The following is a 27,854-nucleotide window of genomic DNA, read 5'->3' as shown; positions in this document are numbered from 1 at the left end:
CCGTGGCCTCTACCTCTAAGGAGGGACTTGCTTCAGCAGGGTCCCTGTCTGTTTCAAGACTTACCGCGGCTGCGTTTGACGGCATGGCGGTTGAACGCCGGATCCTAAAGGAAAAAGGCATGCCGGAAGAAGTCATTCCTACTTTGATTAAAGCAAGGAAGGAAGTAACCGTGCAACATTATCACCGAATTTGGCGAAAATATGTTGCGTTGTGCGAAGATCGGAGTGCTCCGACGGAGGAATTTCAACTGGGTCGATTCCTACATTTCCTGCAATCAGGATTGTCTATGGGTCTCAAATTGGGATCTATTAAGGTTCAAATTTCGGCCCTGTCGATTTTCTTTCAAAAAGAATTGGCTTCAGTCCCTGAAGTCCAGACCTTTGTTAAGGGAGTGCTGCATATACAGCCTCCTGTGGTGCCTCCAGTGGCACCGTGGGATCTCAATGTGGTTTTGGACTTTCTAAAATCTCATTGGTTTGAACAACTAAATAAGGTGGATTTGAAATATCTCACTTGGAAAGTGACCATGCTTCTAGCCCTGGCTTCTGCCAGGAGAGTATCAGAATTGGCAGCTTTATCTTACAAAAGCCCATATCTGATTTTCCATTCGGACAGGGCAGAACTGCGGACTCGTCCGCATTTTCTCCCTAAGGTGGTGTCAGCATTTCATCTGAACCAGCCTATTGTAGTGCCTGCGGCTACAAGTGACTTGGAGGACTCCAAGTTACTGGACGTTGTCAGAGCATTAAAAATATATATTGCAAGGACAGCTGGAGTCAGAAAATCTGACTCGTTGTTTATATTGTATGCACCCAACAAGATGGGTGCTCCTGCGTCTAAGCAGACGATTGCTCGTTGGATCTGTAGCACAATCCAACTTGCACATTCTGTGGCAGGCCTGCCACAGCCTAAATCTGTAAAGGCCCACTCCACAAGGAAGGTGGGCTCATCTTGGGCGGCTGCCCGAGGGGTCTCGGCATTACAACTTTGCCGAGCAGCTACGTGGTCAGGGGAGAACACGTTTGTAAAATTTTACAAATTTGATACTCTGGCTAAGGAGGACCTGGAGTTCTCTCATTCGGTGCTGCAGAGTCATCCGCACTCTCCCGCCCGTTTGGGAGCTTTGGTATAATCCCCATGGTCCTTTCAGGAACCCCAGCATCCACTAGGACGATAGAGAAAATAAGATTTTACTTACCGATAAATCTATTTCTCGGAGTCCGTAGTGGATGCTGGGCGCCCATCCCAAGTGCGGATTATCTGCATAAATTGTACTTAGTTATTGTTAACTAATTCGGGTTATTGTTGAAGGAAGCCATCTTTCAGAGGCTCCGCTGTTATCATACTGTTAACTGGGTTTAGATCACAGGTTGTACGGTGTGATTGGTGTGGCTGGTATGAGTCTTACCCGGGATTCAAAATCCTCCCTTATTGTGTACGCTCGTCCGGGCACAGTACCTAACTGGAGTCTGGAGGAGGGTCATAGGGGGAGGAGCCAGTGCACACCACCTGATCTGGAAAAGCTTTACTTTTTGTGCCCTGTCTCCTGCGGAGCCGCTATTCCCCATGGTCCTTTCAGGAACCCCAGCATCCACTACGGACTCCGAGAAATAGATTTATCGGTAAGTAAAATCTTATTATTTATTAAGTTTCTTATATAGGGCAGCATATTCCGTTGCGCTTTACAATTAGAACAACAGTAATAGAACAAAACTGGGCAAAAACAGACAGACAGACATAGTGGTAGGAAGGCCCTGCTCGCAAGCTTACAATCTATAGGGAAAATAAGATTTTACTCACCGGTAAATCTATTTCTCGTAGTCCGTAGTGGATGCTGGGACTCCGTAAGGACCATGGGGAATAGCGGCTCCGCAGGAGACTGGGCACAACTAAAGAAAGCTTTAGGACTACCTGGTGTGCACTGGCTCCTCCCCCTATGACCCTCCTCCAGACCTCAGTTAGGATACTGTGCCCGGAAGAGCTGACACAATAAGGAAGGATTTTGAATCCCGGGTAAGACTCATACCAGCCACACCAATCACACCGTATAACTCGTGATACTATACCCAGTTAACAGTATGAATAATAACTGAGCCTCTCAACAGATTGCTCAACAATAACCCTTTAGTTAAACAATAACTATATACAAGTATTGCAGACAATCCGCACTTGGGATGGGCGCCCAGCATCCACTACGGACTACGAGAAATAGATTTACCGGTGAGTAAAATCTTATTTTCTCTGACGTCCTAAGTGGATGCTGGGACTCCGTAAGGACCATGGGGATTATACCAAAGCTCCCAAACGGGCGGGAGAGTGCGGATGACTCTGCAGCACCGAATGGGCAAACTCTAGGTCCTCCTCAGCCAGGGTGTCAAACTTGTAGAATTTAGCAAATGTGTTTGACCCCGACCAAGTAGCTGCTCTGCAAAGTTGTAAAGCAGAGACCCCTCGGGCAGCCGCCCAAGAAGAGCCCACCTTCCTCGTGGAATGGGCTTTCACTGATTTAGGATGCGGCAGTCCAGCCGCAGAATGTGCAAGCTGAATCGTACTACAGATCCAGCGAGCAATAGTCTGCTTTGAAGCAGGAGCACCCAGCTTGTTGGGTGCATACAGGATAAATAGCGAGTCAGTTTTCCTGACACTAGCCATCCTGGAAACATAAATTTTCAGGGCCCTGACTACGCCCAACAACTTGGAAGCCTCCAAGTCTTTAGTAGCCGCAGGCACCACGATAGGTTGGTTCAAATGAAAGGCTGATACCACCTTGGGGAGAAACTGGGGACGAGTCCTCAATTCTGCCCTATCCATATGGAAAATCAGATAAGGGCTTTTACATGACAAAGCCGCCAATTCTGACACACGCCTGGCCGAAGCCAAGGCCAACAGCATGACCACTTTCCACGTGAGATATTTAAATTCCACGGTTTTAAGAGGCTCAAACCAATGTGACTTTAGGAAATCCAACACCACGTTGAGATCCCAAGGTGCCACTGGAGGCACAAAAGGGGGCTGAATATGCAGCACTCCCTTAACAAAAGTCTGAACTTCAGGTAGTGAAGCCAGTTCTCTCTGGAAGAAAATCGATAGAGCCGAAATCTGGACCTTAATGGAACCCAATTTTAGGCCCATAGTCACCCCTGACTGTAGGAAGTGCAGAAAACGGCCCAGCTGAAATTCCTCCGTTGGGGCCTTCCTGGCCTCACACCACGCAACATATTTTCGCCAAATGCGGTGATAATGGTTTGCGGTCACTTCTTTCCTAGCTTTAATCAGCGTAGGAATGACTTCCTCCGGAATGCCCTTTTCCTTCAGGATCCGGTGTTCAACCGCCATGCCGTCAAACGCAGCCGCGGTAAGTCTTGGAACAGACAGGGCCCCTGCTGCAGTAGGTCCTGTCTGAGCGGCAGAGGCCATGGGTCCTCTGAGATCATTTCTTGAAGTTCCGGGTACCAAGCTCTTCTTGGCCAATCCGGAACAATGAGTATAGTTCTTACTCCTCTTCTCCTTATTATCCTCAGTACCTTGGGTATGAGAGGAAGAGGAGGGAACACATAAACCGACCGGTACACCCACGGTGTCACTAGAGCGTCCACAGCTATCGCCTGAGGGTCTCTTGACCTGGCGCAATATCTTTCTAGCTTTTTGTTGAGGCGGGACGCCATCATGTCCACCTGTGGCCTTTCCCAACGGTTTACAATCAGTTGGAAGACTTCTGGATGAAGTCCCCACTCTCCCGGGTGGAGGTCGTGCCTGCTGAGGAAGTCTGCTTCCCAGTTGTCCACTCCCGGAATGAACACTGCTAACAGTGCTAACACGTGATTTTCCGCCCATCGGAGAATCCTTGTGGCTTCTGCCATCGCCGTCCTGCTTCTTGTGCCGCCCTGTCGGTTTACATGGGCGACTGCCGTGATGTTTTCTGACTGGATCAGTACCGGCTGGTTTTGAAGCAGGGGTTTTGCCTGACTTAGGGCATTGTAAATGGCCCTCAGTTCCAGAATATTTATGTGCAGGGAAGTCTCCTGACTCGACCATAGTCCTTGGAAGTTTCTTCCCTGTGTGACTGCCCCCCAGCCTCGAAGGCTGGCATCCGTGGTCACCAGGACCCAGTCCTGTATGCCGAATCTGCAGCCCTCTTGAAGATGAGCACTTTGCAGCCACCACAGCAGAGACACCCTGGTCCTTGGAGACAGGGTTATCAGCCGATGCATCTGAAGATGCGTTCCGGACCACTTGTCCAACAGGTCCCACTGAAAAGTCCTTGCATGGAACCTGCCGAATGGAATTGCTTCGTAGGAAGCTACCATTTTTCCCAGGACTCGCGTGCAGTGATGCACCGACACCTGTTTTGGTTTCAGGAGGCCTCTGACTAGAGATGACAGCTCCTTGGCTTTCTCCTCCGGGAGAAACACTTTTTTCTGTTCTGTGTCCAGAACCATCCCCAGGAACAGTAGACGTGTCGTAGGGACCAGCTGTGACTTTGGAATATTTAGAATCCAACCGTGCTGTTGTAGCACCTCCCAAGATAGTGCTACCCCGACCAACAACTGCTCCCTGGACCTCGCCTTTATCAGGAGATCGTCCAAGTACGGGATAATTAAAACTCCCTTTTTTCGAAGGAGTATCATCATTTCGGCCATTACCTTGGTAAATACCCTCGGTGCCGTGGACAGACCAAACGGCAAGGTCTGGAATTGCTAATGACAATCCTGTACCACAAATCTGAGGTACTCCTGGTGAGGATGGTAAATGGGGACATGCAGGTAAGCATCCTTGATGTCCAGTGATACCATGTAATCCCCCTCGTCCAGGCTTGAAATAACCGCCCTGAGCGATTCCATCTTGAACTTGAATTTTTTTATATAAGTGTTCAAGGATTTCAAATTTAAAATGGGTCTCACTGAACCGTCCGGTTTCGTTTTTTTCCCTCTACCTCTGCCTCTGGGCAGAAAGGACGCGCCTTTAACCCGCTTGCCTTTCTGGGGCCGAAAGGACTGTACCTGATAATACGGTGCTTTCTTTGGCTGTGAGGGAACATTGGGTAAAAATGCTGACTTCCCAGTTGTGGCTGTGGAAACGAGGTCCGAGAGACCATCCCCAAACAACTCCTCACCTTTATAAGGCAAAACTTCCATGTGCCTTTTAGAATCTGCATCACCTGTCCACTGCCGAGTCCATAATCCTCTCCTGGCAGAAATGGACATTGCACTTATTTTAGATGCCAGCCGGCAAATATCCCTCTGTGCATCTCTCATGTATAAGACTGCGTCTTTTATATGCTCTACGGTTAGCAATATAGTGTCCCTGTCTAGGGTATCAATATTTTCTGACAGGGAATCTGACCACGCAGCTGCAGCACTGCACATCCATGCTGAAGCAATAGCCGGTCTCAATATAATACCTGAGTGTGTATACACAGACTTCAGGATAGCCTCCTGCTTCCTATCAGCAGGCTCCTTTAGGGCGGCCGTATCCGGAGACGGTAGTGCCACCTTCTTTGACAGGCGTGTGAGCGCTTTATCCACCCTAGGGGATGTTTCCCAACGTGACCTATCCTCTGGCGGGAAAGGGTACGCCATTAGTAACCTTTTAGAAATTACCAGTTTCTTATCGGGGGAAGCCCACGATTCTTCACACACTTCATTTAATTCCTCAGATGGGGGAAAAACTACTGGTAGTTTTTTCTCCCCAAACATAATACCCTTTTTTGTGGTACCTGGGGTAACATCAGAAATGTGCAACACATTTTTCATTGCCTCAATCATGTAACGTGTGGCCCTATTGGAAGTTACATTAGTCTCATAGTCGTCGACACTGGATTCAGTATCCGTGTCGACATCTGTGTCTGCCATCTGAGGTAGCGGGCGTTTTAGAGTCCCTGATGGCTTTTGAGACAGTTGGGCAGGCACGAGCTGAGAAGCCGGCTGTCCCACATCTGCTATGTCGTCAAACCTTTTATGTAAGGAGTTGACACTTTCACGTAAGTCCTTCCACAAGTCCATCCACTCAGGTGTCGGCCCCGCAGGGGGTGACATCACATTTATCGGCAACTGCTCCGCCTCCACATAAGCCTCCTCATCAAACATGTCGACACAGCCGTACCGACACACCGCACACACACCGGAAATGCTCTGACTGAGGACAGGACCCCACAAAGCCCTTTGGGGAGACAGAGAGAGAGTATGCCAGCACACACCAGAGCGCTATATGACACCGGGATTAACACTGTAACTGAGTGATTTTCCCAATAGCTGCTTGTATACACAATATTGCGCCTAAATTTAGTGCCCCCCCTCTCTTTTTTACCCTATGTAGTCTGGAAACTGCAGGGGAGAGCCTAGGAGCGATCCTTCCAGCGGAGCTGTGAGGGAAAATGGCTCCAGTGTGCTGAGGGAGATAGCCCCGCCCCTTTTCCGGCGGACTTCTCCCGCTTTTTTGTAGGTATATCTGGCAGGGGATTTTACACATATATAGTCTCTATGACTATATTATGTGTAGTTTTGCCAGCCAAGGTACTTAATATTGCAGCCCAGGGCGCCCCCCCCCAGTGCCCTGCACCCATCAGTGACCGGAGTGTGAGGTGTGCATGGGAAGCAATGGCGCACAGCTGCAGTGCTGTGCGCTACCTTGATGAAGACCGAAGTCTTCTGCCGCCGATTTCCAGGACTGTCTTCTTGCTTCAGGCTCTGTAAGGGGGACGGCGGCGCGGCTCCGGGACCGGACGATCGAGGTCGGGCCCTGTGTTCGATCCCTCTGGAGCTAATGGTGTCCAGCAGCCTAGAAGCCCAAGCTAGCTGCAAGCAGGTAGGTTCGCTTCTCTCCCCTTAGTCCCTCGTAGCAGTGAGTCTGTTGCCAGCAGATCTCACTGAAAATAAAAAACCTAAAATAAACTTTCTTTTTCTAGGAGCTCAGGAGAGCCCCTAGTGTGCATCCAGCTCAGCTGGGCACAAGATTCTAACTGAGGTCTGGAGGAGGGTCATAGGGGGAGGAGCCAGTGCACACCAGGTAGTCCTAAAGCTTTCTTTAGTTGTGCCCAGTCTCCTGCGGAGCCGCTATTCCCCATGGTCCTTAGGGAGTCCCAGCATCCACTTAGGACGTCAGAGAAATAGGCATTGATACACAAGGATAGATGCTACCTATTGCATATGATCCACCAGATTGCTAGGTTCTTAATGGGTTGTATGATATGATCACCCAGCAATGTTGGAAGGCAATGTGCGGTTATGTGTACTGTACAGAGAGGATGTGATTAGAAAGAGAAGCATTGAAGGTTATGTGGTTGGGTCTGGAATTTGATAGACTTGTCTGAAGAGGTGAGTTTTTATTGAACGTTTAAAGGTTTGGAGACTAGAGGTGAGTCTCATTGTGCGTGGGAGGGCATTCCACAGAGTGTGTTAAGCACGGATAAAGTCTAGTAATTTTGAGTGGGAACAAGTAATACGTGTGGATGCGAGACGCAGATCTTGTGCAGAGCGGACAGGTCTGGTAGGGAGCTATTTTGAGATGAGTGAAGAGATGTATGTTGGTGCAGTTTGGTTAATAGCCTTGTATGTAAGTAAAAGTATTTTATATTGAATACGGTAGAATACCGGTAGCCAGTGGAAGGACTGACAGAGCGGATCTGCAGACAAAGAAATCTAGCAAGGAAGATTAGCCTCGCAGCCGCATTCAAGATTGATTGTAGTGGTGAGAGCATATGTTTGGGAAGACCAGAAAGGAGACTATTACAATAATCAATGCGGGAGATGATTAGAGTTTTTGCTGTGTCTTGTGTAAGATAAGGACGTACTTCGGATATGTTTTTTAGATGCAAATAACATAATGTGTGTAATGGCCTTCAGATCTAGCAGTGACCAGATCGTTTACTACTTTGGTCAGTGCCGTCTCTGAGGAGTGTTGGGCACCAAATCCTGACTGAAGTGGGTCTAGTAAGTTGTGGGAGTTAAAGTGTGTAAGGCAAGTGTAGGCAAGTCTCTCAAGTAGCCTGCCCAGTTCATGACATCACCCCCCGACGAGTCGGGCAGCGTGTATGCACAGCACACTGACCGATCCGGCTTTAGATATATTTGCAGATCAGTTGATCTGCAGATATATCTGTAAGAGTCTACCCAGCAAACTTCTCAACTATGTTTATACAGAATTATACCTATACTGCTGCTTCTAGTACAAGGAACAGGATTAGAGAGCTCACAGTTAAGGCTATATTTCCAGGTGCCAAAGGCATTGTCCGTGAATGCACCCTTAAGTCGTAGTTCTACAACCCACATACTCAACTTCTCCATTATATTTATTATGTAAAATAGGTGGTTCAAAAAGATCAGGTACTGGAAATGAAATGGTAAAACAACCTAAAATTATTTCTGTTCTCTTTGTAGAGAGATGCCATGATTTCATGACAAGTACTGTAATCAGGAACCATGTTTATGACACCTCCTAAGATTAGTCCTCCATACTAAATGGTCCACGCTTTTCTTCCTGTGATAGTATAACTTTAGGTTATAGTTATCCTAAGTACAATTCAAGGATTTGTTTGCTTATCAGTTCAGTTGTGAAATTGTGTTTCAGATAAAGCTAAAATGAATCAACCAGCGAATGATGCAGGTGTAGCTCCACCTCACGGTAATTGCATGATTTTTGTTGAAAGAGACTTTGTTGTGTGTTTACCTGTTTACGTGTTTATGTCCGCCATTATGTGGTATCCAGCATAATTGTTTGAGTGTAAGCTGGGCCGGGTGGTCTTCAGGTTGCCGGCGGCCGGGCTCCCAATGACCACCATACCAGCGCCGGCATACCGACATCTTTTCTCCCACTTGGGGGTCCACGACCCCCCTGGAGGGAGAATAGATTGCGTGGCACGCATAGAGCGCACCACCGTGCCCGCAGCATAGCGAGCCCGCAAGGGGCTCATTTGCGCTCACCCAGCTGTCGGTATGCCGGCGGTTGGGATTCCGGCGCCGGAATCCTGGCCGCCGGGAGCCCGACCGCCGGCATCACATACTACACCCAGCTGGGACACATGGGCAGATTCTGCCTGTCATCTTGAGTATCATTCGGCCGCGGTATCTCTGGCTTACTCTGGGGGCCTGCTGATGGGGTCAGAAGAGAATGACCTAGTGTAATTCGGATTGGATTTATAAATATGCCCAATAGTACAGTAGTAATCCTGTCAATTCCAATTAGACTACTGTTAGGCATCGCGCATGTGTAGGCGCCACATGGTACATTATCAGATCGGTAATGGAGTCCCTTCGAAAGGTTACTTGAGGATATCTTTGTCAAAAGCACATCAGGGTTTAAAGATCTAAATGGGTCATATCACAGTTTCCCCAGGTGTCTTATAGGTCCTCATGCAGAGATGATAAAAAAAATAGCACACAGTTGTATTTCCTGGACTGGACATAAAAATTCTGTTAAAATGAATATTCTACCCAGCCTGCATTTGTTTGGACACAGGAGAGCAAGTTTGGCTAAGTTGGCAGTCAGTGGTGGCCTATATCTTCCTATTTTCGAGCAATACTTCTATGCTACACACATTATGTCATGGCATACATTAGAGGGATGTATAAAATGGGTAATCCTTGAAAGCGATCTGGTTGGAAACCAGTTAATGAGTTTTGTTCCTTGGCTTCCCCCACACTTGAGACCAGCCTCGGTACATGAAGTCTCTTGCGTAGCAGCCATTTTGTGGATATGAGATAGATTTAAACAGGCAGATGGAATTGGCACCTTACCCATCCCCCTTAACTCCTCTTTGGAGGTGTCCCCACTTTTCATTCAGCTATGCGAGTTCATTTATGCACCCCTGGATAGCAGTTGGGATTACAGATACCTTCATATCTCAGGTGATTTTGCTCCACATAATTATGCAGCACAATGTGAACAATATGGTAAAAATACTACTTTGAATATCTACAAATTTCAAATTTCATACACTCTCAAAGCAAATCACTCTAACGTAGAAAACCAAACCCATTTGAGCGCTTCTGTATATATGACCCAGGTCATAGGAGAGCCATCTCCATCCTCTATTCTTTGTTGGCCGGTCAACTTGCTGAATTTAAAGAGCCATTTGAATAGACCTGGAAAACTGATCTGGGGATATGTCTAGATGATGAAGATTGGTCTATCATCCGGCAGTAGGTGGCTAAATCCTCTATAAACACTAATATTAAGGAAAACTATTATAAAATGTACACACGTTGGTATGTGTGGCCTGTAAGACTGCATTCTATATTCCTGTCATCCTCAGACCTCTGTTGGAGACATTGCGGACATAGGGGTTCTTATTTACACTTGTGGTGGGACTGTCCTTTGGTCTCCAAATTTTGGGATGATATCATTGTTTTAGTGGGTGGAATAATTAATTTTGTCCCTCCTAAGGACCCATTACATGTGCTACTTTTGTAAACCAATGAAAAAAGATACCTAAAGTCACATATATAATTCAGCTAAACTCCTTATAGCCACAAACTGGAAACAACCTAATGCCCTCTCTCTCTTTCTGCCTTAATAAAGTTTAGTATTCGTCCTCAATGGAGTGTATTACAGCCCTTCTCCACGACAAGGTAGACAAGTTTCACGTGACCTGTGGCTCCTGGTATTTTCATTTCTTTATCGTCCACTAGGGGGCACAGGAGAAGGCTTAATGCTGGGTATAGGCTGGCTGGGAGCAGGCTGGCACCAAAAGGGTTACTTTAAAGTACCTAGCAGGCCTTACCTCCCTGACCCCTATACCCCACCTCCGGGCCCGCCAACTCGTTTTTTTTGGTGCCCAGGCAGGAGCACAGCACCTCTCAGTAAGAGCGGTTTCCCAAAAACAGCTAGGTTACTTTTTTTTTTCATTAGATAGCGCTGCAGCCGCAGCATGCCCGCTTTAGCACCCGGAGTCTGCGGGCAGCAGCGCCAGTAACTGGGCTGGGATCTTCCGCCGCGGGACATCCAGGCAACCTTCTGAGCCTCCCCCCGCAGCCGCATCCGGAGGGTAAGTTGAATGGCTCCACGAGCGGCGAGCCCCTACCGATGAACAGAGACAGCGGGAGGGCAGATGAGTGGGGGCCGAAGTACACCACTAGACCAACAGGGCAAGGTCCCTGGTGTCTATCACCTGAGGAGGAGGAGGGTGCCCAGCCTGCAGCCCCTCACCCACCCCTGGGACTTACTAGTAGCCCTGGTCAGGGTCTGCCCCAGGGGTGTTCCTCTTCCCTCCTCTCTCAGTCCCTCCCACAAAACGCTGAGCAGCCATTTTAGCTCACATGCTGGCTGGGAGTTGCTGAGAGAAGGAGGTCTGGCCACATTCTCCCCTGTACCCTGCTCCAGTAGCTGGGTTCAGTCTATACCTCCTGCCTACTATATTACCATAGGACAGTTGGCTATCTTGGCCCTTTTCTTGTTTTATTTCAAGCATTGTGGGTGTGCTACTGCAGTACGTGTGGTTGGCTTCATGTCCCTTATACAGAGCCTAGGTCTGCAGGGGGTACCTCAGTTACCAGCCTGTGCTTACATACTACTGTTTCAGTATGTCATTAATCATCCAATTACCAGGTGGACACAAATTATTATTATTATTATTATTATTATTATAGTAACATACAGTGCCTTGCTAAAGTATTCACCCCCGTTTGCATTTTTCATATTTTGTTGCCTCACAACCTGTAAATAAAATGGATTGTTTGAAGATTGCATAATTTCATTCACAGAACATGGCTACAACTTTTTTGTTGTTTTTTTTGTTTTTTTTATTGTGAAGCAAACAACAAATAGGACAAAATAACCGTAAACTTCAGCGTGCATAACTATTCACCCCCCTAAGTCAGTACTTTGTAGAGCCACCTTTTGCGGCAATTACAGCTGCAAGTCGCTTTGGATAAGTCTCTATGAGCTTGCCACATCTTGCCACTGGGATTTTTGCCCATTCCTCAAGGCAAAACTGCTCCAGCTCCTTCGTGTTGGATGGTTTCCGCTTGTGAACAGCAATCTTCAAGTCTGACCACAGATTCTTAATTAGATTGCGATCTGGGCTTTGACTAGGCCATTCCAACACATTCAAATGTTTCCCCTTAAACCACTCGAGTGTTGCTTTAGCAGTATACTTCAGGTCATTGTCCTGCCGGAAGGTGAACCTCCGTCCCAGTCTCAAATCACAGGCAGACTGAAACAGGTTTTGCTCAAGAATATCTCTGTATTTAGCACCATCCATCTTTCCCTCGACTCAAAACAGTTTCCCAGTCCCTGCTGCTGAAAAACATCCCCACAGCATGATGCTGCCACCACCATGTTTCACTGTACGTATGGTGTTCTTGGGGTGATGGGATGTGTTGGGTTTGCGCCAGACATAGCGTTTTCCTTGGTGGCCGAAAAGTTCCATTTTAGTCTCCTCTGACCAGAGCACCTTCCTCCATACATTTGGGGAGTCGTCCACATGCCTTTTGGCCTGCTTATTTTTAACACTAAGTAACGGCTTTTTTATGGCCACTCTTCCATAATGCCCAGCTCTATGGAGTGTACGGCTTATTGTGGTCACATGCGCAGATGCACCAGTCTCTGCTGTGGAACTCTGCAGCTCCTTCAGGGTTACCTTTGGTCTCTGTGCTGTCTCTCTGATTTATGCCCTCCTTGCCTGGTTTGTGAGTTTTGGTGGCCGGCCCTCTCTTGGCAGGTTTGTTGTGGTACCATGTTCTTTCCATTTGAAGATGATGGATTTGATGGTGCTCCGGGGGATCATCCGAATCTTTGATATATATTTTTTTATAACCCAACCCTGACTTGTACTTCTCAACAACTTTGTCCCTGACTTGTTTGGAGAGCTCCTTGGTCTTCATGGAGTGATGCCTCTTGCAGCCTCTGGGGCCTTTCAGAAAAGGTGTGTTTATACTGACAGATCATGTGACACTTAGATTGCACACAGATGGACTTCATTTCACTAATTATGTGACTTCTGAAGGTAATTGGTTGCACCAGAACTTTTGAGGAGCTTCATCGCAAAGGAGGTGAATACATGCACATGCCAATTTTCAAATTTTTATTTATAAAAAAATTTTTATATGAATTTTTCTTATTTCACTTCACCAGACTATTTTGTGCATATCCATCACATAAAATTCAGATTAAAAAATAAATAAATTACAGGTTGTAATGTAACAAAATAGGTAAAAAGCCAAGCGGGGTGAATACTTTGTAATTGATGAGGTTGTAAAAAAGACAAAATGTCCATAGAGTTCAACCTCTATAGTCTCACTGTATACGTAGAAGGATCTCATTTGTTTTTAACATAGCAGGCAATCATTCCATACCAGTTTCAAAACACCTTCCTAGAACCCGCACAGGTTTTAGAAACATCTCTGTATATAGGGTCGCATCGCAATTTTTGAGAAAGGTGCGCTCTGTGCAGGTCCCGTCCTGTGCATGAAGAGCAGTTAATGTGATTAAATCGCATTCACTGCAAACGCCTCTGCTTGATTGACAGGCAGAGGCATTCGCGGGGCGGCGTCAGAACGCTTTCAAGACAGCGAGGAAACGGGGGCGTGTCGGTGGTGTCTTAGGGGTGGCTTCATGCCGTCACAAGCAGCCGCTCCGAGCGAGTAAATGGTGGCGGGACTTGTCCTGCAATGGGCAGCCCCCAGAATGAATTAGGCCCATAGTTCACAACACAAACAAGACATCATTCTGAATCCAAGCTATTTATCTAATTATCCCAAATGGCTCTCAAACAATCTGCATCACAGCAAGCATTAATTCTATGCCTATTTTAGTAGCAGCATTTGGATAACGCCACAGAGTGTGTTCGGATTCACTAAATTGGCTACATTTCTATTTAAAATTACTACTAAACAGCAAATAACAGTCCAAATACAGACAGACACAAAGTATCATATTACAATTGCCATATTGTTACAAGGATATAGTGCCGGAGTTTGCTCATTTTTAAAAGGTAAACTCTGCGTGCTAAAATAACACTTTACAGTGTCCTCTATTCCTCATAGTTCATGAAGTATTAAATATTTCTAACAGTATCGTAGGCATTAGAAAGAGTTGTCTTTAATATCGCTTAACCACCTCTGATAAACAGGGTGATCTCATAATTTTCATCTAGACCCTTTGGAATCATTGTATCCAATGCTGGAATCCAAAAGGTTTCTCTCTTTAGAAGTTGTTGTTCCAAATCACATCCATTTTTACCCACCGGCACATGTTCTGTTGCTTTAAATGTCAGTCCTGCGGGGTTACTTCCATGGACTTCCATGAAGTGTCGAAGTATGCTGTGATTGGTAACCTTGGGGCAGATGTATGAAAAATGTCCTACCGGACCTTATGGGTGGAATTAAGTCGGTTGAAAAGTCGGTTGGGTGTCTGTTTTTACTGTCTATTAGACGGGAAAAACAGACACCCAGCTGACTTTTCAAACAATTGAAAATCCCCCTATGTTTCTGCTCTCGTATCACCACATTATCATGGTTATGCGCACTGTCCCGCCGCCACAACGTATTATGCAGGCCTCTGCCGATGTGGGAGGGCGTTATGTCTCCTGTCCAGTGATATGCGTCCTCCCATAATGGCCAGACTGTTATTGGCGCCTGCTAGCTTTGTGTGCATGTGCCATTCAACCCTGCTCCCAGCGCGCCCTGCAGGCGGGATCCGGAGCATGCACGAATAGGCTGGGAGGACTAGTGATGTCCACAAATAATAAAGTTTTATTTTCAAAAAAGGCAAAATGAGGGTGCATAAGGGAATGCACAGATCGCCAAGCTGGGGGAAGCGTTCCAGTTCAGGAGTCGAACACTGCCACAGAGTACAATCATACAATGCCTCCCTCCATTGTCTGATATTTAGTCCACCTGTGAAGCGGTAAGCAGTGGGGGGCACGCTACGCGCTAAAGTGATCCAGTAAAAGCAGACTTTCTGTGCGCTGTGGCCAAGAGGAACCACACCACACTTTCATACATCTGCCACCTTGTTCCTTATATTTTTAGTATGCTCAAGAATTCTAATTTTCTGGGGTCTTTTAGTCTCCCTGTATATGAGAAAAATGACCAGCCGCTAACGAATTTAGAAAAATTAGAATATAAATACTAAGATATAAAGCCTCAGCAGCAAAAACTCTACATAAATGCTTGTGCACATATATTAAATACATTTGCAAGATAGCCAATGTATGGAAGAGACAAATAGGATAGAAGTTTTGCCCTAGTTCTTATCATAGAGTCTGATATGGAGGAAAAAAACACTTAGAAATATATGTATGCTATAAATGAATATTTATTCTTATAATTTAATTATATAGCATATATTTATCTAATGTTCAATATATATAACAATGTACATAAAAACCAGTGACACATCTGGCTATGTACAAATACATTTACACAAAACACTAAAAACACTCAATAATGATAATGGTGCCAATGAAGCAATACATAAAACATTGGGTGAATAATCTGTATAGGAGCTGAACGATCTGTTTGGTAAATATAAGTTACCATATGTGTGCAACTTGGAGTGTCTGGTAAATGTCCGATGGTATGTCCAATATACCCTTTACTTCTCCCAAACACAGTGATTACTATATATTAGGCTTGCTGTTGATGCAGTGGCGTAAATTTATCCCAGTTGCCCAGAGGCAAGAAAAATATTTCCCCCCCTCCCCTCCATATATCATCCGTAAACCAATAAGATGCCGTTTTGAGATCCGAGTAAAACCGAACCCACTCATTTCTAATTCTAACTATATGAAGCCACTACAAAACCGTTGCAACTAGGCAGATCTATGTAGGGGTCCAACCACACACTACATAGATCTGCTCAGTCACTCACAATGCAGATTATTTCTCTGACAATTAATTTGCAAGTGTCATATCCAGGATTAGAACCCACAACCTATTACACTGGAAGCAGGCACCTTACTGATGGAGATATCTGCTCTTGCATAGGAGGTATGAGAATTATTTCTAACTATATGTAGTTATGTGTAATTGTCAGAGAAATAACTTCATATAGTTAGAATTGTCATGCTTCCTTTATAGGAGCAAATAGCTTCATCAGTAAGGTGTCTGCTTCCGGTATATCTATAATAAAGAGGGTGTGATTTGTAAGGTGCAGTGACTAGTGGGGAAGTCGGCTACGGAAGAGAGACCGGCTGCTGTCAATTCACTTAATTGATTAATGTCACTGAACACACGGAACAGGAGGAGAGGTGCCCCCCTTCAAAGCAGGAGCCCGGCGGCAGCTGACTCCATTGCCTCCCAGAGTTCTGCCTCTGTGTTGATGAGTGTCTTTCCGGTGTCTGATGGTTATATGAAATTATGGATATAGTTTTACTATATAGTTCCATTTATAGTTTCAGTGAGATGTTTATTAACAATACTAAGGTTTCATGGTGATTTTTAGCTTAGAAACATCATCTATAATAAAACTGTGATGTTTATTGTATAATTATACATGATTGGCATCGGGTGGATCTAGAGCAGTGAAGCTTGTCAGACAGACCAGCCTCCTGAAGAGGTCGGTGATGAAACACATAGGGCGTGGCCTGCCTGATGTGATGTTCCTGGCTCGGCTCATAACTCTGGTAACTCTGGTACATGTGGAGCTGGTGTCCCTACGAACTGCGGCTGTTTCACAATAGCTGGCAGTGTGGCGTGTGGTCCCGGCACGATAGTACTGAGAAGTGTTCTGGGTTGCAGAGGAGCAGTGTTTTTGATAGCTCACCGCTGTGGGCTTACTACCACATGCCTCTATCTGGTATGGATTATTTTTTTGGCAAAGCAAAAAGAAGCACACAACTGAGCAAAACCATGTTGCACTGCTGGTGGGGCAGATGTAACGTGTAGAGAGATTTTAGATTTGGGTGGATTATATATTTTTTCTGTGCATGGTAAATACTGGCTTTTACACTGCAATTTAGATTTCGGTTTGCACACACCCCACCCATATCTAACGCTCTCTGCACATGTTACATCTGCCCCACCTGCAGTGCAGCATGGTTTTGCCCAGTTGTGTGCTTTTTTGCTTTGATAACAAACCTGAATCAGGCCCATTGTGCACTAATGGGAACTTCTAAGACTACCACCCAAAATGTACCCCCAATACTAGATTGCTTATCTACATCACATCACACTCTACTAGCAAATATTTCTTAAAGGTATAGTGTACTGGTCCATACCACCCATTCCTGCACCACTGCTACACCTGGTAGTTACGCCCCTGTATAGATCAATAGAGCGAGCCACAAGCAAATAAATCATATACCTAAAAATCATGCCGTAGTGCTCCATAAAGCTAAATAACGCAAAAGGAAAAATAACAATATACATGCTCATAACTGGGTACAGATGGTGGCGAGACTAAGCAGTAGCCATATATCGAGATGTCCGTAGAAAATCTCTTCAGTTTTGCCAGCGTTATGTTTGTAAAAAAGTCAGTGGTGATACAAAGGCTGCAGAGGAACTTGTGGGGTATACTTGACAGTACAATATGACATGGATGCCATTTACAATGCCACCTGTACATTCTTATCTTTCAGGTAAGCCACGCAAACCTCCACAAACTCCACAATCTGCTTCATCTGTTCCAGAGTCTAGAGATCAGCTGCTGAAGTGTAAGTTCTACAGGAAGTCACTGACTATATAAGGTTTTTCCCACATACATCAGGTGTTGCAGTCGCTTTTGTTCAGATTTATGTTGAGAGTGAGCTGCTAACAAAAAAGAACTTAACAGGAACTATGATAAAACAATAATACCCTGACCCAAGGAGTTAACGGTCTATTGGTTCACACATACAACCCTGCCCCAATAAGCTTACTTACAACATAACTAGTTACCAGCCCGTCAAAATGATGGAACAACATAACAATTGACTTGCGCCATCTAGTAAATTACTGCGGGTAATTTGATACCCTATATGTAGCATTATTGTATTTAGAGGAGATACCTGTATTACCGGTGTGTATGATGATTGTATTTAGAGAAGAAACCTGTATTAGCGGTACATTCGTGGCCAAAAGTATTTCATAAGTGTCAAAGGCTTTTATGACAATTACATTAAGTTTATGCAAAGAGCAACTTCTCCCAACCATCCAAGAACAGTTTGGTGTTGAATGATGGAGCACTTTCCCATAAGGCAAAAGTGATAACTAAGTGGCTTGGGGAACAAAACCTCAAAATGTTTGGTCCATGGCCAGAAAACTCCCCAGACCTAAATCCCATTGAGAACTTGTGGTCAATCCTCAAGAGGCGGGTGGACGAACAAAACCACAATGTCTGACAAACTCCCAAGATTAGGCAAGAATGGGCGGCCCTCAGTCAGTATGTGGCCCAGGAGTTGATTGACAGCATGCCAGGGAGAATTGCAGAGGTCTTGCAAAAGAAGGGTCAACACTGCAAATATTAACTCTGCATAAACTTTGACACTTATGAAATGCTTGTAAATTTACTTACCATAGAAACAGCTGACAAAAAGGTCTAAAAACACTGAAGCAGTAAACTCTGTGAAAACCAATACTTGTGTCCATTTTTGGAAAAAAGTTGGCCAACGTTAGCAGAGTTGCACGGGACCTGGTGTCTCACTCACAGTAGACATCTTGCGCTGCATGGCGTATTGAGGCTGGATATATGGGGTTACATCTGTAGATCTGTGTGTGATTTTTGTGTTCTTATTGGTGGTTTGGCAAAGTGTTGATAAATTTAGCACTTTCAAATCTTACCATGTGAAAAATTGGGAAGGTGATGTCTAATGTGGCACTTTGTGAAACTGCTAATTTACAATAATTTTGCTTTTTAGCAAATCTGGTGGTTTGAAACCTGCAAACTTTAGTACATTTTTCCCTAGAATTGAAACCTGTATTAGCAGTAAATTATTATATTAATGGGAATAACCTGTATTATCAGTAAAAGAGAATGATTGTATTTCGAGGGGAAAATGTATTAACCATAGAGAGGGATGGTTACATTCAGAGGAAAAACTTGTAATGGCAGTAAAGAAAATTGTTTGTTTCGAATTTGATATCCTTGTACATTCTTCTTCTTCAGATGCTGCAAAACTGACACTGAATCCAAACACTGCACACAAGAAGGTTGGCATGAGTGACGGTTTCACCAAGATGTTTGTCAGTGATTCATTTCTTAACTACCAAGATAGTCCTGTGCGGTTTGTCAGCTGCTCTCAGGTCCTCTGCTCTCAGGGCTTCTCAGAAGGTACTCACTACTGGGAAGTCAATAAAGAAGGTGGAAACTTCAGTGGAATCGGTGTTGCTTACCAGAGCATTCCTCGTTCAGGAACAGCGAGCCGCCTTGGCCGGAATAAAGTGTCCTGGTGTATTGAGTGGTGTAATGGCAAGCTACAGGCCTGGCATAATGATAAGGAGACTGACCTCACGGTCCCCAACACATCCAAATTTGGGGTGCTTCTCAGTTATGATCAAGGTCTTGTTTCATTCTTTTGTATTGGGAAAAAATTTAGCCAGATCTATAGATTTCGTGCCCAGTTTACAGAACCAGTGTACCCTGCTTTCTGGCTTTTTTCTAGTCCAACTCTCCTGGCTCTTACCCCAGCTTACTAAGTGGAGCACTGGGGCATTTTAATTATTGGAAGAGGAGAGCAGTGACAATTAAAATAATTGGGTGTTTGTAGGTAGACTTCTAATGATTACAATTAGATAGTAATTGGTTGGGGTAACACAGTGCTGTTGTAAACATCACTGGAGTATAGTGAAATAGTATTTCTCTATCGTCCTAAGTGGATGCTGGGGTTCCTGAAAGGACCATGGGGAATAGCGGCTCCGCAGGAGACAGGGCACAAAAAAGTAAAGCTTTACTAGGTCAGGTGGTGTGCACTGGCTCCTCCCCCTATGACCCTCCTCCAGACTCCAGTTAGATTTTGTGCCCGAACGAGAAGGGTGCAATCTAGGTGGCTCTCCTAAAGAGCTGCTTAGAGAAAGTTTAGTTTAGGTTTTTTTTTTCTTTACAGTGAGTCCTGCTGGCAACAGGATCACTGCAACGTGGGACTTAGGGGGAAAGTAGTAAACTCACCTGCATGCAGAGTGGATTTGCTGCTTGGCTACTGGACACCATTAGCTCCAGAGGGATCGAACACAGGCCCAGCCGTGGAGTCCGGTCCCGGAGCCGCGCCGCCGACCCCCTTGCAGATGCTGAAGCGTGAAGAGGTCCGGAAACCGGCGGCTGAAGACTCCTCAGTCTTCATAAGGTAGCGCACAGCACTGCAGCTGTGCGCCATTTTCCTCTCAGCACACTTCACTGGGCAGTCACTGAGGGTGCAGAGCGCTGGGGGGGGGCGCTCTGAGAGGCAAATATAAACCTTATACAAGGCTAAAAATACCTCACATATAGCCCATAGGGGCTATATGGAGATATTTAACCCCTGCCTGACTGGAAAAATAGCGGGAGAAGAACCCGCCGAAAAAGGGGCGGGGCCTATCTCCTCAGCACACGGCGCCATTTTCTGTCACAGCTCCGCTGGTCAGAACGGCTCCCAGGTCTCTCCCCTGCACTGCACTACAGAAACAGGGTAAAACAGAGAGGGGGGGCACATTAATGGCTATATATATATATATTAAAGCAGCTATAAGGGAGCACTTAATATAAGGATATCCCTTGTATATATAGCGCTTTGTGGTGTGTGCTGGCAGACTCTCCCTCTGTCTCCCCAAAAGGGCTAGTGGGTCCTGTCTTCATTAGAGCATTCCCTGTGAGTTTGCGGTGTGTGTCGGTACGTGGTGTCGACATGTATGAGGACGATATTGGTGTGGAGGCGGAGCAATTGCCAAATATGCAGATGTCACCCCCCAGGGGGTCGACACCAGAATGGATGCCTTTATTTGTGGAATTACGTGATGGTTTATCTTCCCTTAAACAGTCAGTTGAGGACATGAGGCGGCCGGACAATCAATTAATGCCTGTCCAGGCGCCTCAAACACCGTCAGGGGCTGTAAAACGCCCTTTGCCTCAGTCGGTCGACACAGACCCAGACACGGGCACTGATTCCAGTGACGACGGTAGAAATTCAAACGTATTTTCCAGTAGGGCCACACGTTATATGATTTTGGCAATGAAGGAGACGTTACATTTAGCTGATACTACAGATACCGTAAAACAGGGTATTATGTATGGTGTGAAAAAACTACAAACAGTTTTTCCTGAATCAGAAGAATTAAATGACGTGTGTGATGAAGCGTGGGTTGCTCCTGATAAAAAGTTGATAATTTCAAAAAAGTTATTGGCATTATACCCTTTCCCGCCAGAGGTTAGGGCGCGCTGGGAAACACCCCCTAAGGTGGACAAGGCGCTCACACGCTTATCCAAACAAGTGGCGTTACCCTCTCCTGAGACGGCCGCACTTAAGGATCCATCAGATAGAAAGATGGAAGTTATTCAAAAGAATATATACACACATGCAGGTGTTATACTACGACCAGCTATAGCAACTGCCTGGATGTGCAGTGCTGGAGTAGTTTGGTCAGAATCCCTGATTGAAAATATTGATACCCTAGATAGGGACAATGTTTTACTGTCGTTAGAACAAATAAAGGATGCATTTATCTATATGCGTGATGCACAGAGGGATATTTGCACACTGGCATCTCGGGTGAGTGCTATGTCCATTTCAGCCAGAAGAGCCTTATGGACACGACAGTGGACAGGCGATGCGGATTCAAAACGTCACATGGAGGTTTTGCCGTATAAAGGGGAGGAGTTATTTGGAGTTGGTCTATCAGACTTGGTGGCCACGGCTACTGCCGGGAAATCCACTTTTTTACCTCAAGTCACTCCCCAACAGAGAAAGGCACCGACCTTTCAACCGCAGCCTTTTCGCTCCTACAAAAATAAGAGAGCAAAGGGCTTGTCGTACCTGCCACGAGGCAGAGGAAGAGGGAAGAGACACCAACAGGCAGCTCCTTCCCAGGAACAGAAGCCCTCCCCGGCTCCTGCAAAAACCTCAGCATGACGCTGGGGCCTCTCAAGCGGACTCGGGGACAGTGGGGGGCCGTCTCAAAAATTACAGCGCGCAGTGGGCTCACTCGCAGGTAGACCCCTGGATCCTGCAGATAATATCTCAGGGGTACAGGTTGGAATTAGAGACGGATCCTCCTCATCGTTTCCTGAAGTCTGCCTTACCAACCGTCTCTTCCGAAAGGGAGAGGGTGTTGGAAGCCATTCACAAGCTGTACGCTCAGCAGGTGATAGTCAAAGTACCCCTATTACAACAAGGAAAGGGGTATTATTCCACTCTATTTGTGGTACCGAAGCCGGATGGCTCGGTAAGGCCTATTCTAAATCTGAAGTCCTTGAACCTCTACATAAAAAAGTTCAAGTTCAAGATGGAGTCACTCAGAGCAGTGATAGCGAACCTGGAAGAAGGGGACTTTATGGTATCCTTGGACATCAAGGATGCGTATCTACACGTTCCGATTTACCCCGCACACCAGGGGTACCTCAGGTTCATTGTTCAAAACTGTCACTATCAGTTTCAGACGCTGCCGTTCGGATTGTCCACGGCGCCTCGGGTCTTTACCAAGGTAATGGCCGAGATGATGATTCTTCTTCGAAGAAAAGGCGTATTAGTTATCCCATACTTGGACGATCTCCTAATAAGGGCAAGGTCCAGAGAACAGCTGGAGACAGCTTTAGCACTATCTCAAGAGGTGCTAAGACAACACGGGTGGATTCTGAATATTCCAAAATCCCATTTAATCCCGACAACTCGTCTGCTGTTCCTAGGAATGATTCTGGACACGGTTCAGAAAAAGGTTTTCCTTCCAGAGGAAAAAGCCAAGGAGTTATCCGATCTGGTCAGGAACCTCCTAAAACCAGGAAAAGTGTCAGTACATCAATGCACAAGAGTCCTGGGAAAAATGGTGGCTTCTTACGAAGCAATTCCATTCGGCAGATTCCATGCAAGAATATTCCAAAGGGATCTGTTGGACAAATGGTCAGGGTCGCATCTGCAGATGCACCTGCGAATAACCCTGTCACCAAAGACAAGGGTGTCACTTCTGTGGTGGTTGCAGAAGGCTCACCTATTAGAAGGCCGCAGATTCGGCATTCAGGATTGGATCCTGGTGACCACGGACGCCAGCCTGAGAGGCTGGGGAGCAGTCACACAAGGAAGAAACTTCCAGGGAGTATGGACGAGTCTGGAAAAGTCTCTTCACATAAACATTCTGGAACTAAGAGCAATCTACAATGCTCTAAGCCAGGCGGAACTTCTCCTGCAAGGAAAGCCGGTGTTGATTCAGTCGGACAACATCACGGCGGTCGCCCATGTAAACAGGCAGGGCGGCACAAGAAGCAGGAGTGCAATGGCAGAAGCTGCCAAGATTCTTCGCTGGGCGGAGAATCACGTGATAGCACTGTCAGCAGTGTTCATCCCGGGCGTGGACAACTGGGAAGCAGACTTCCTCAGCAGACACGATCTTCATCCGGGAGAGTGGGGTCTACATCCAGAAGTCTTCAACATGTTAATAGACCGTTGGGAAAGACCAATTGTAGACATGATGGCGTCTCGCCTCAACAAGAAACTGGACAAATATTGCGCCAGGTCAAGAGATCCACAGGCAATAGCTGTGGACGCACTGGTAACTCCTTGGGTGTACCAGTCAGTGTATGTGTTTCCTCCTCTGCCGCTCATACCAAAGGTATTGAAGATCATACGGCAAAGAAGAGTAAGAACAATACTAGTGGTTCCGGATTGGCCGAGAAGGACTTGGTATCCGGAACTTCAAGAGATGCTCACGGACGAACCGTGGCCTCTACCTCTGAGAAGGGACCTGCTACAACAGGGTCCCTGTCTTTTTCAAGACTTACCGCGGCTGCGTTTGACGGCATGGCGGTTGAACGCCAGATCCTAAAAGGGAAAGGCATTCCAGAAGAAGTCATTCCTACCTTGATTAAGGCACGGAAGGAAGTCACCGTGAAACATTATCACCGCATTTGGCGAAAATATGTAGCGTGGTGCGAGGATCGGAGGGTTCCGACGGAGGAATTCCAACTGGGTCGTTTCCTACATTTCCTGCAATCAGGATTATCTATGGGTCTCAAATTGGGATCCATTAAGGTTCAAATTTCGGCCCTGTCAATATTCTTCCAAAAAGAATTGGCCTCTGTCCCTGAGGTCCAGACTTTTGTCAAGGGAGTACTGCATATACAGCCTCCTGTGGTGCCTCCGGTGGCACCGTGGGATCTAAATGTAGTTTTAGATTTCCTCAAATCCCATTGGTTTGAACCATTGAAAAAGGTGGATTTGAAATATCTCACATTGAAAGTGACTATGTTACTAGCCCTGGCCTCTGCCAGGAGAGTATCTGAATTGGCGGCTTTATCTTATAAAAGTCCTTATCTAATCTTCCATTCGGATAGGGCAGAACTGCGGACTCGTCCGCATTTTCTCCCTAAAGTGGTATCAGCATTTCATCTGAACCAACCTATTGTGGTGCCTGCGGCCACTAGCGACTTGGAGGACTCCAAGTTGTTGGACGTTGTCAGAGCCTTAAAAATATACATTGCAAGGACGGCTGGAGTCAGAAAATCTGACTCGCTGTTTATATTGTATGCACCCAACAAGTTGGGCGCACCTGCTTCTAAGCAGTCGATTGCTCGTTGGATTTGTAACACAATTCAACTTGCACATTCTGTGGCAGGCCTGCCACAGCCTAAAACTGTAAAAGCCCACTCCACAAGGAAGGTGGGCTCATCTTGGGCGGCTGCCCGAGGGGTCTCGGCATTACAACTCTGCCGAGCAGCTACGTGGTCGGGGGAGAACACGTTTGTAAAATTTTACAAATTTGATACCCTGGCAAAGGAGGACCTGGAGTTCTCTCATTCGGTGCTGCAGAGTCATCCGCACTCTCCCGCCCGTTTGGGAGCTTTGGTATAATCCCCATGGTCCTTTCAGGAACCCCAGCATCCACTTAGGACGATAGAGAAAATAAGAATTTACTTACCGATAATTCTATTTCTCGGAGTCCGTAGTGGATGCTGGGCGCCCATCCCAAGTGCGGATTATCTGCAATACTTGTACATAGTTATTGTTAACTAATTCGGGTTATTGTTAAGGAGCCATCTTTAAGAGGCCCTTTCTGTTGTCATACTGTTAACTGGGTTTAGATCACAAGTTGTACGGTGTGATTGGTGTGGCTGGTATGAGTCTTACCCGGGATTCAAAATGCCTCCCTTATTGTGTATGCTCGTCCGGGCACAGTACCTAACTGGAGTCTGGAGGAGGGTCATAGGGGGAGGAGCCAGTGCACACCACCTGACCTAGTAAAGCTTTACTTTTTTGTGCCCTGTCTCCTGCGGAGCCGCTATTCCCCATGGTCCTTTCAGGAACCCCAGCATCCACTACGGACTCCGAGAAATAGAATTATCGGTAAGTAAATTCTTATTATATTCTGTATTTAAGTCCTCTTATAAGACTGAGTTTATGTACCATACAAGAGTATGATACTGTAGTGTGGCTGGAGGTTTGACGCACCTAAAACAGTAGAAAGCATGTAGACCTTAAGACAAATGTATACGATTGTTGACTGTCCAAGGATTTCTACTGACACTTGAGTAAGCCACTATTGGTATTAAATATTGATTGCGACAAGGATACAAGCAAGTAAGAAGTCTATAGCCTTATTATATCACACAGCTAATTTAGTGGGTTCACATTCTAGAGAAGAAAATTACCGGTGCTCCAACCAGGTGAGCGGCATTGGTTAACACATAGGAGTAAATGTAATAGCGTCCGAGTTGAAGGAGGTGCGGACTTCGAGCAAGAATGCCTGTATTTTCAAGGCGTCAATCATTTACAAGGCAAAACCAACCTGGTTTTGCCTTGTTAATGATTGCCGCTGTAAAATAAAATTCTTTACCAAAGTCTTTCACCTTCGGCAACTCGGACCCTATTACATTAAACCTCAAAGTGTGAGAAAACAGCAAATAACGGAGAGTTGCCCCCCCTCGACCGCCTCTGCCTGATTGACAGGCAGAGGCGATCATATTTTCTGCGCCCCCCGCAGAAAATGCGGGCGCATGTGCAGTAGGGCTTGCTGCGCATGCGCCCACGGCCCCTCAGCAAAAATTCCGTACGAATCTCTACTTGCGATTCATACTGAATTTGCCCCATAAATCTGTTTAAGTTAGTGCAAATGTAGTAAACTTATCTCTGAATGAATTGGTTTCTTCTCAAAAGGGGTAATACAAAGGGATCAAAAGAATAGTTATTTTGTGGTGCACTCTTGGAAATATATTACATGTTAAAATGTAACTTTTAATATTCATAACATACTAACTATGTAAATGTAATGCCTCATATCTGCATATTATGATTATAAGCACCATGTGTTAAGGTAATTGAGAGACCTTGTCTCTTCTCTGCATCATGTACATTATACAAGGATTTTACTAGACTGATAGTTTACTATCAGTGTTGCTAACTGCTATTGACACGATGTGTTACATTATTTACTGATGTTACTTACTGACTAATATTTCATGTGGCGTCCCTCTGCATATACACTAAGTAAACAAAAATGTTTGGACATTGACCGCAAATAAATCAACAAGATTTTTTTGACGTCAGTACTTTGTAGGTGCACCACGTGCAGTGATTACTGCAGACACCCTGCTTGGCAAACTGTTCACAAGTTTCTGGACAACAGCAGACGGTATGCTTTGCCATTCCGCCTTAAGTTCAGTGACACTGAAGAAGGTCGAGTTGGCCTAGAACACATCTGTTGCTCCAATTCGTCCCAGGTTCTCAGTGGCGTTAAAATCTGGACTCTGAGCTGGCTAGTCCTTCAGGGTTACTGAATTTTCTGTATAACAGTCCAGTGTCGCCCTGGAAATATAACAGGTGGCATTGTCGTCCTGATAAAACATTTGACGTTTTCGTAGAACTGCCACAATGTAGGCAGCACAGAGTTATCAAGAACATCTCTATACTTCTCAGAGTTAATGTGACCATGCATTACAACTAATGAACACATGCCAAACCAGGGGTGTCCATTCACTTTTGTCTAGTGTATTAAAAACTATTTGACTCTGAAAGTGGAATACTGTAAAATTCATTTTATCATTAAGAATATATCTTTGCCTATCAGTATAGTTCTATTAGAGCGGAACTAACATTGTGATAAATTGTTGATTGAATTACATTTTAAATATGTGATTTGTTGTACCCAATAGTTTTATGTTATAATTAATAAAGTTATGTTTTAACATAGTTTATATTTCAAGAGTGCACCACAAAATAACTATTCTTTTCATCCCTTTGGATCACCCATTTTGAGTAGATGACCATTCTTTTCTGCCTTAATTTACTACATTGGTTGCTTTTTGATGAGAGCTTCACTATAAATATGTCCTGTGTTGATTACATTTTATCTATAGTCTAATAGTTTCTTGTCTATTTTACCAGTGGATTTTTTTGTGTTTTCTGTTGAGAAAGCAAAGATGGAAAGCCATAAACAGATCCCATCACTTAGCTGATTGTCGCTCAAAGTGGCCACACACCTCAGCAAAACTGGCAGAGACATTGCAGCATGTTTGGGCACATTTTAAAACACAGTGGACTGAAAAATTTCAATGAGAAAAAACAAACTGACTCCCCCAGCACACTGCAAATAGGCAGTACAGAGATATACATACATTTACAAACATGTTAAAAGCCACCAGCCACAACAAGGCATCTCTACTCTAGTGGTCCTACACTGCATGATATTAGCACCACGGTTGGGTCATATATTTATGTATTTCTAATTTGATAGCTAACTTTTATCTGGAGGCACCCCAAGATCATCCAGTATGGCACTGCAAGGATCAGCATACCATCCAGCTACTGACCCCATCCATACCTCACAGA

General features: G+C 45.5%; 1 protein-coding gene across 3 annotated transcripts in view; it reads left to right on the top strand.

Moving 5' to 3' along the window:
* LOC135056097 (E3 ubiquitin/ISG15 ligase TRIM25-like) overlaps positions 1-19,757 on the top strand; it is a 152,277-nt gene extending 132,520 nt beyond the window's left edge. For 2 of the 3 annotated variants that reach the window (XM_063960850.1, XM_063960849.1), the window contains 2 exons: positions 17,517-17,591; positions 19,022-19,757. In XM_063960850.1, coding sequence (XP_063816920.1) covers positions 17,517-17,591; positions 19,022-19,551 — 605 coding nt within the window. In that variant the 3' untranslated portion in view covers positions 19,552-19,757. Of the gene's footprint in view, positions 1-8,566; positions 8,621-17,516; positions 17,592-19,021 lie in introns of all 3 variants that reach the window. The other variant, XM_063960848.1, reaches the window with a different exon arrangement.
* The last annotated feature ends 8,097 nt before the right edge of the window (positions 19,758-27,854 follow it).

Source organism: Pseudophryne corroboree, chromosome 3, assembly GCF_028390025.1.
Source record: "Pseudophryne corroboree isolate aPseCor3 chromosome 3, aPseCor3.hap2, whole genome shotgun sequence".
NCBI lineage: Eukaryota > Metazoa > Chordata > Amphibia > Anura > Myobatrachidae > Pseudophryne > Pseudophryne corroboree.
Note: the sequence above shows the minus strand (reverse complement) of the source record. Positions and strands in the feature narration are given on the sequence as shown.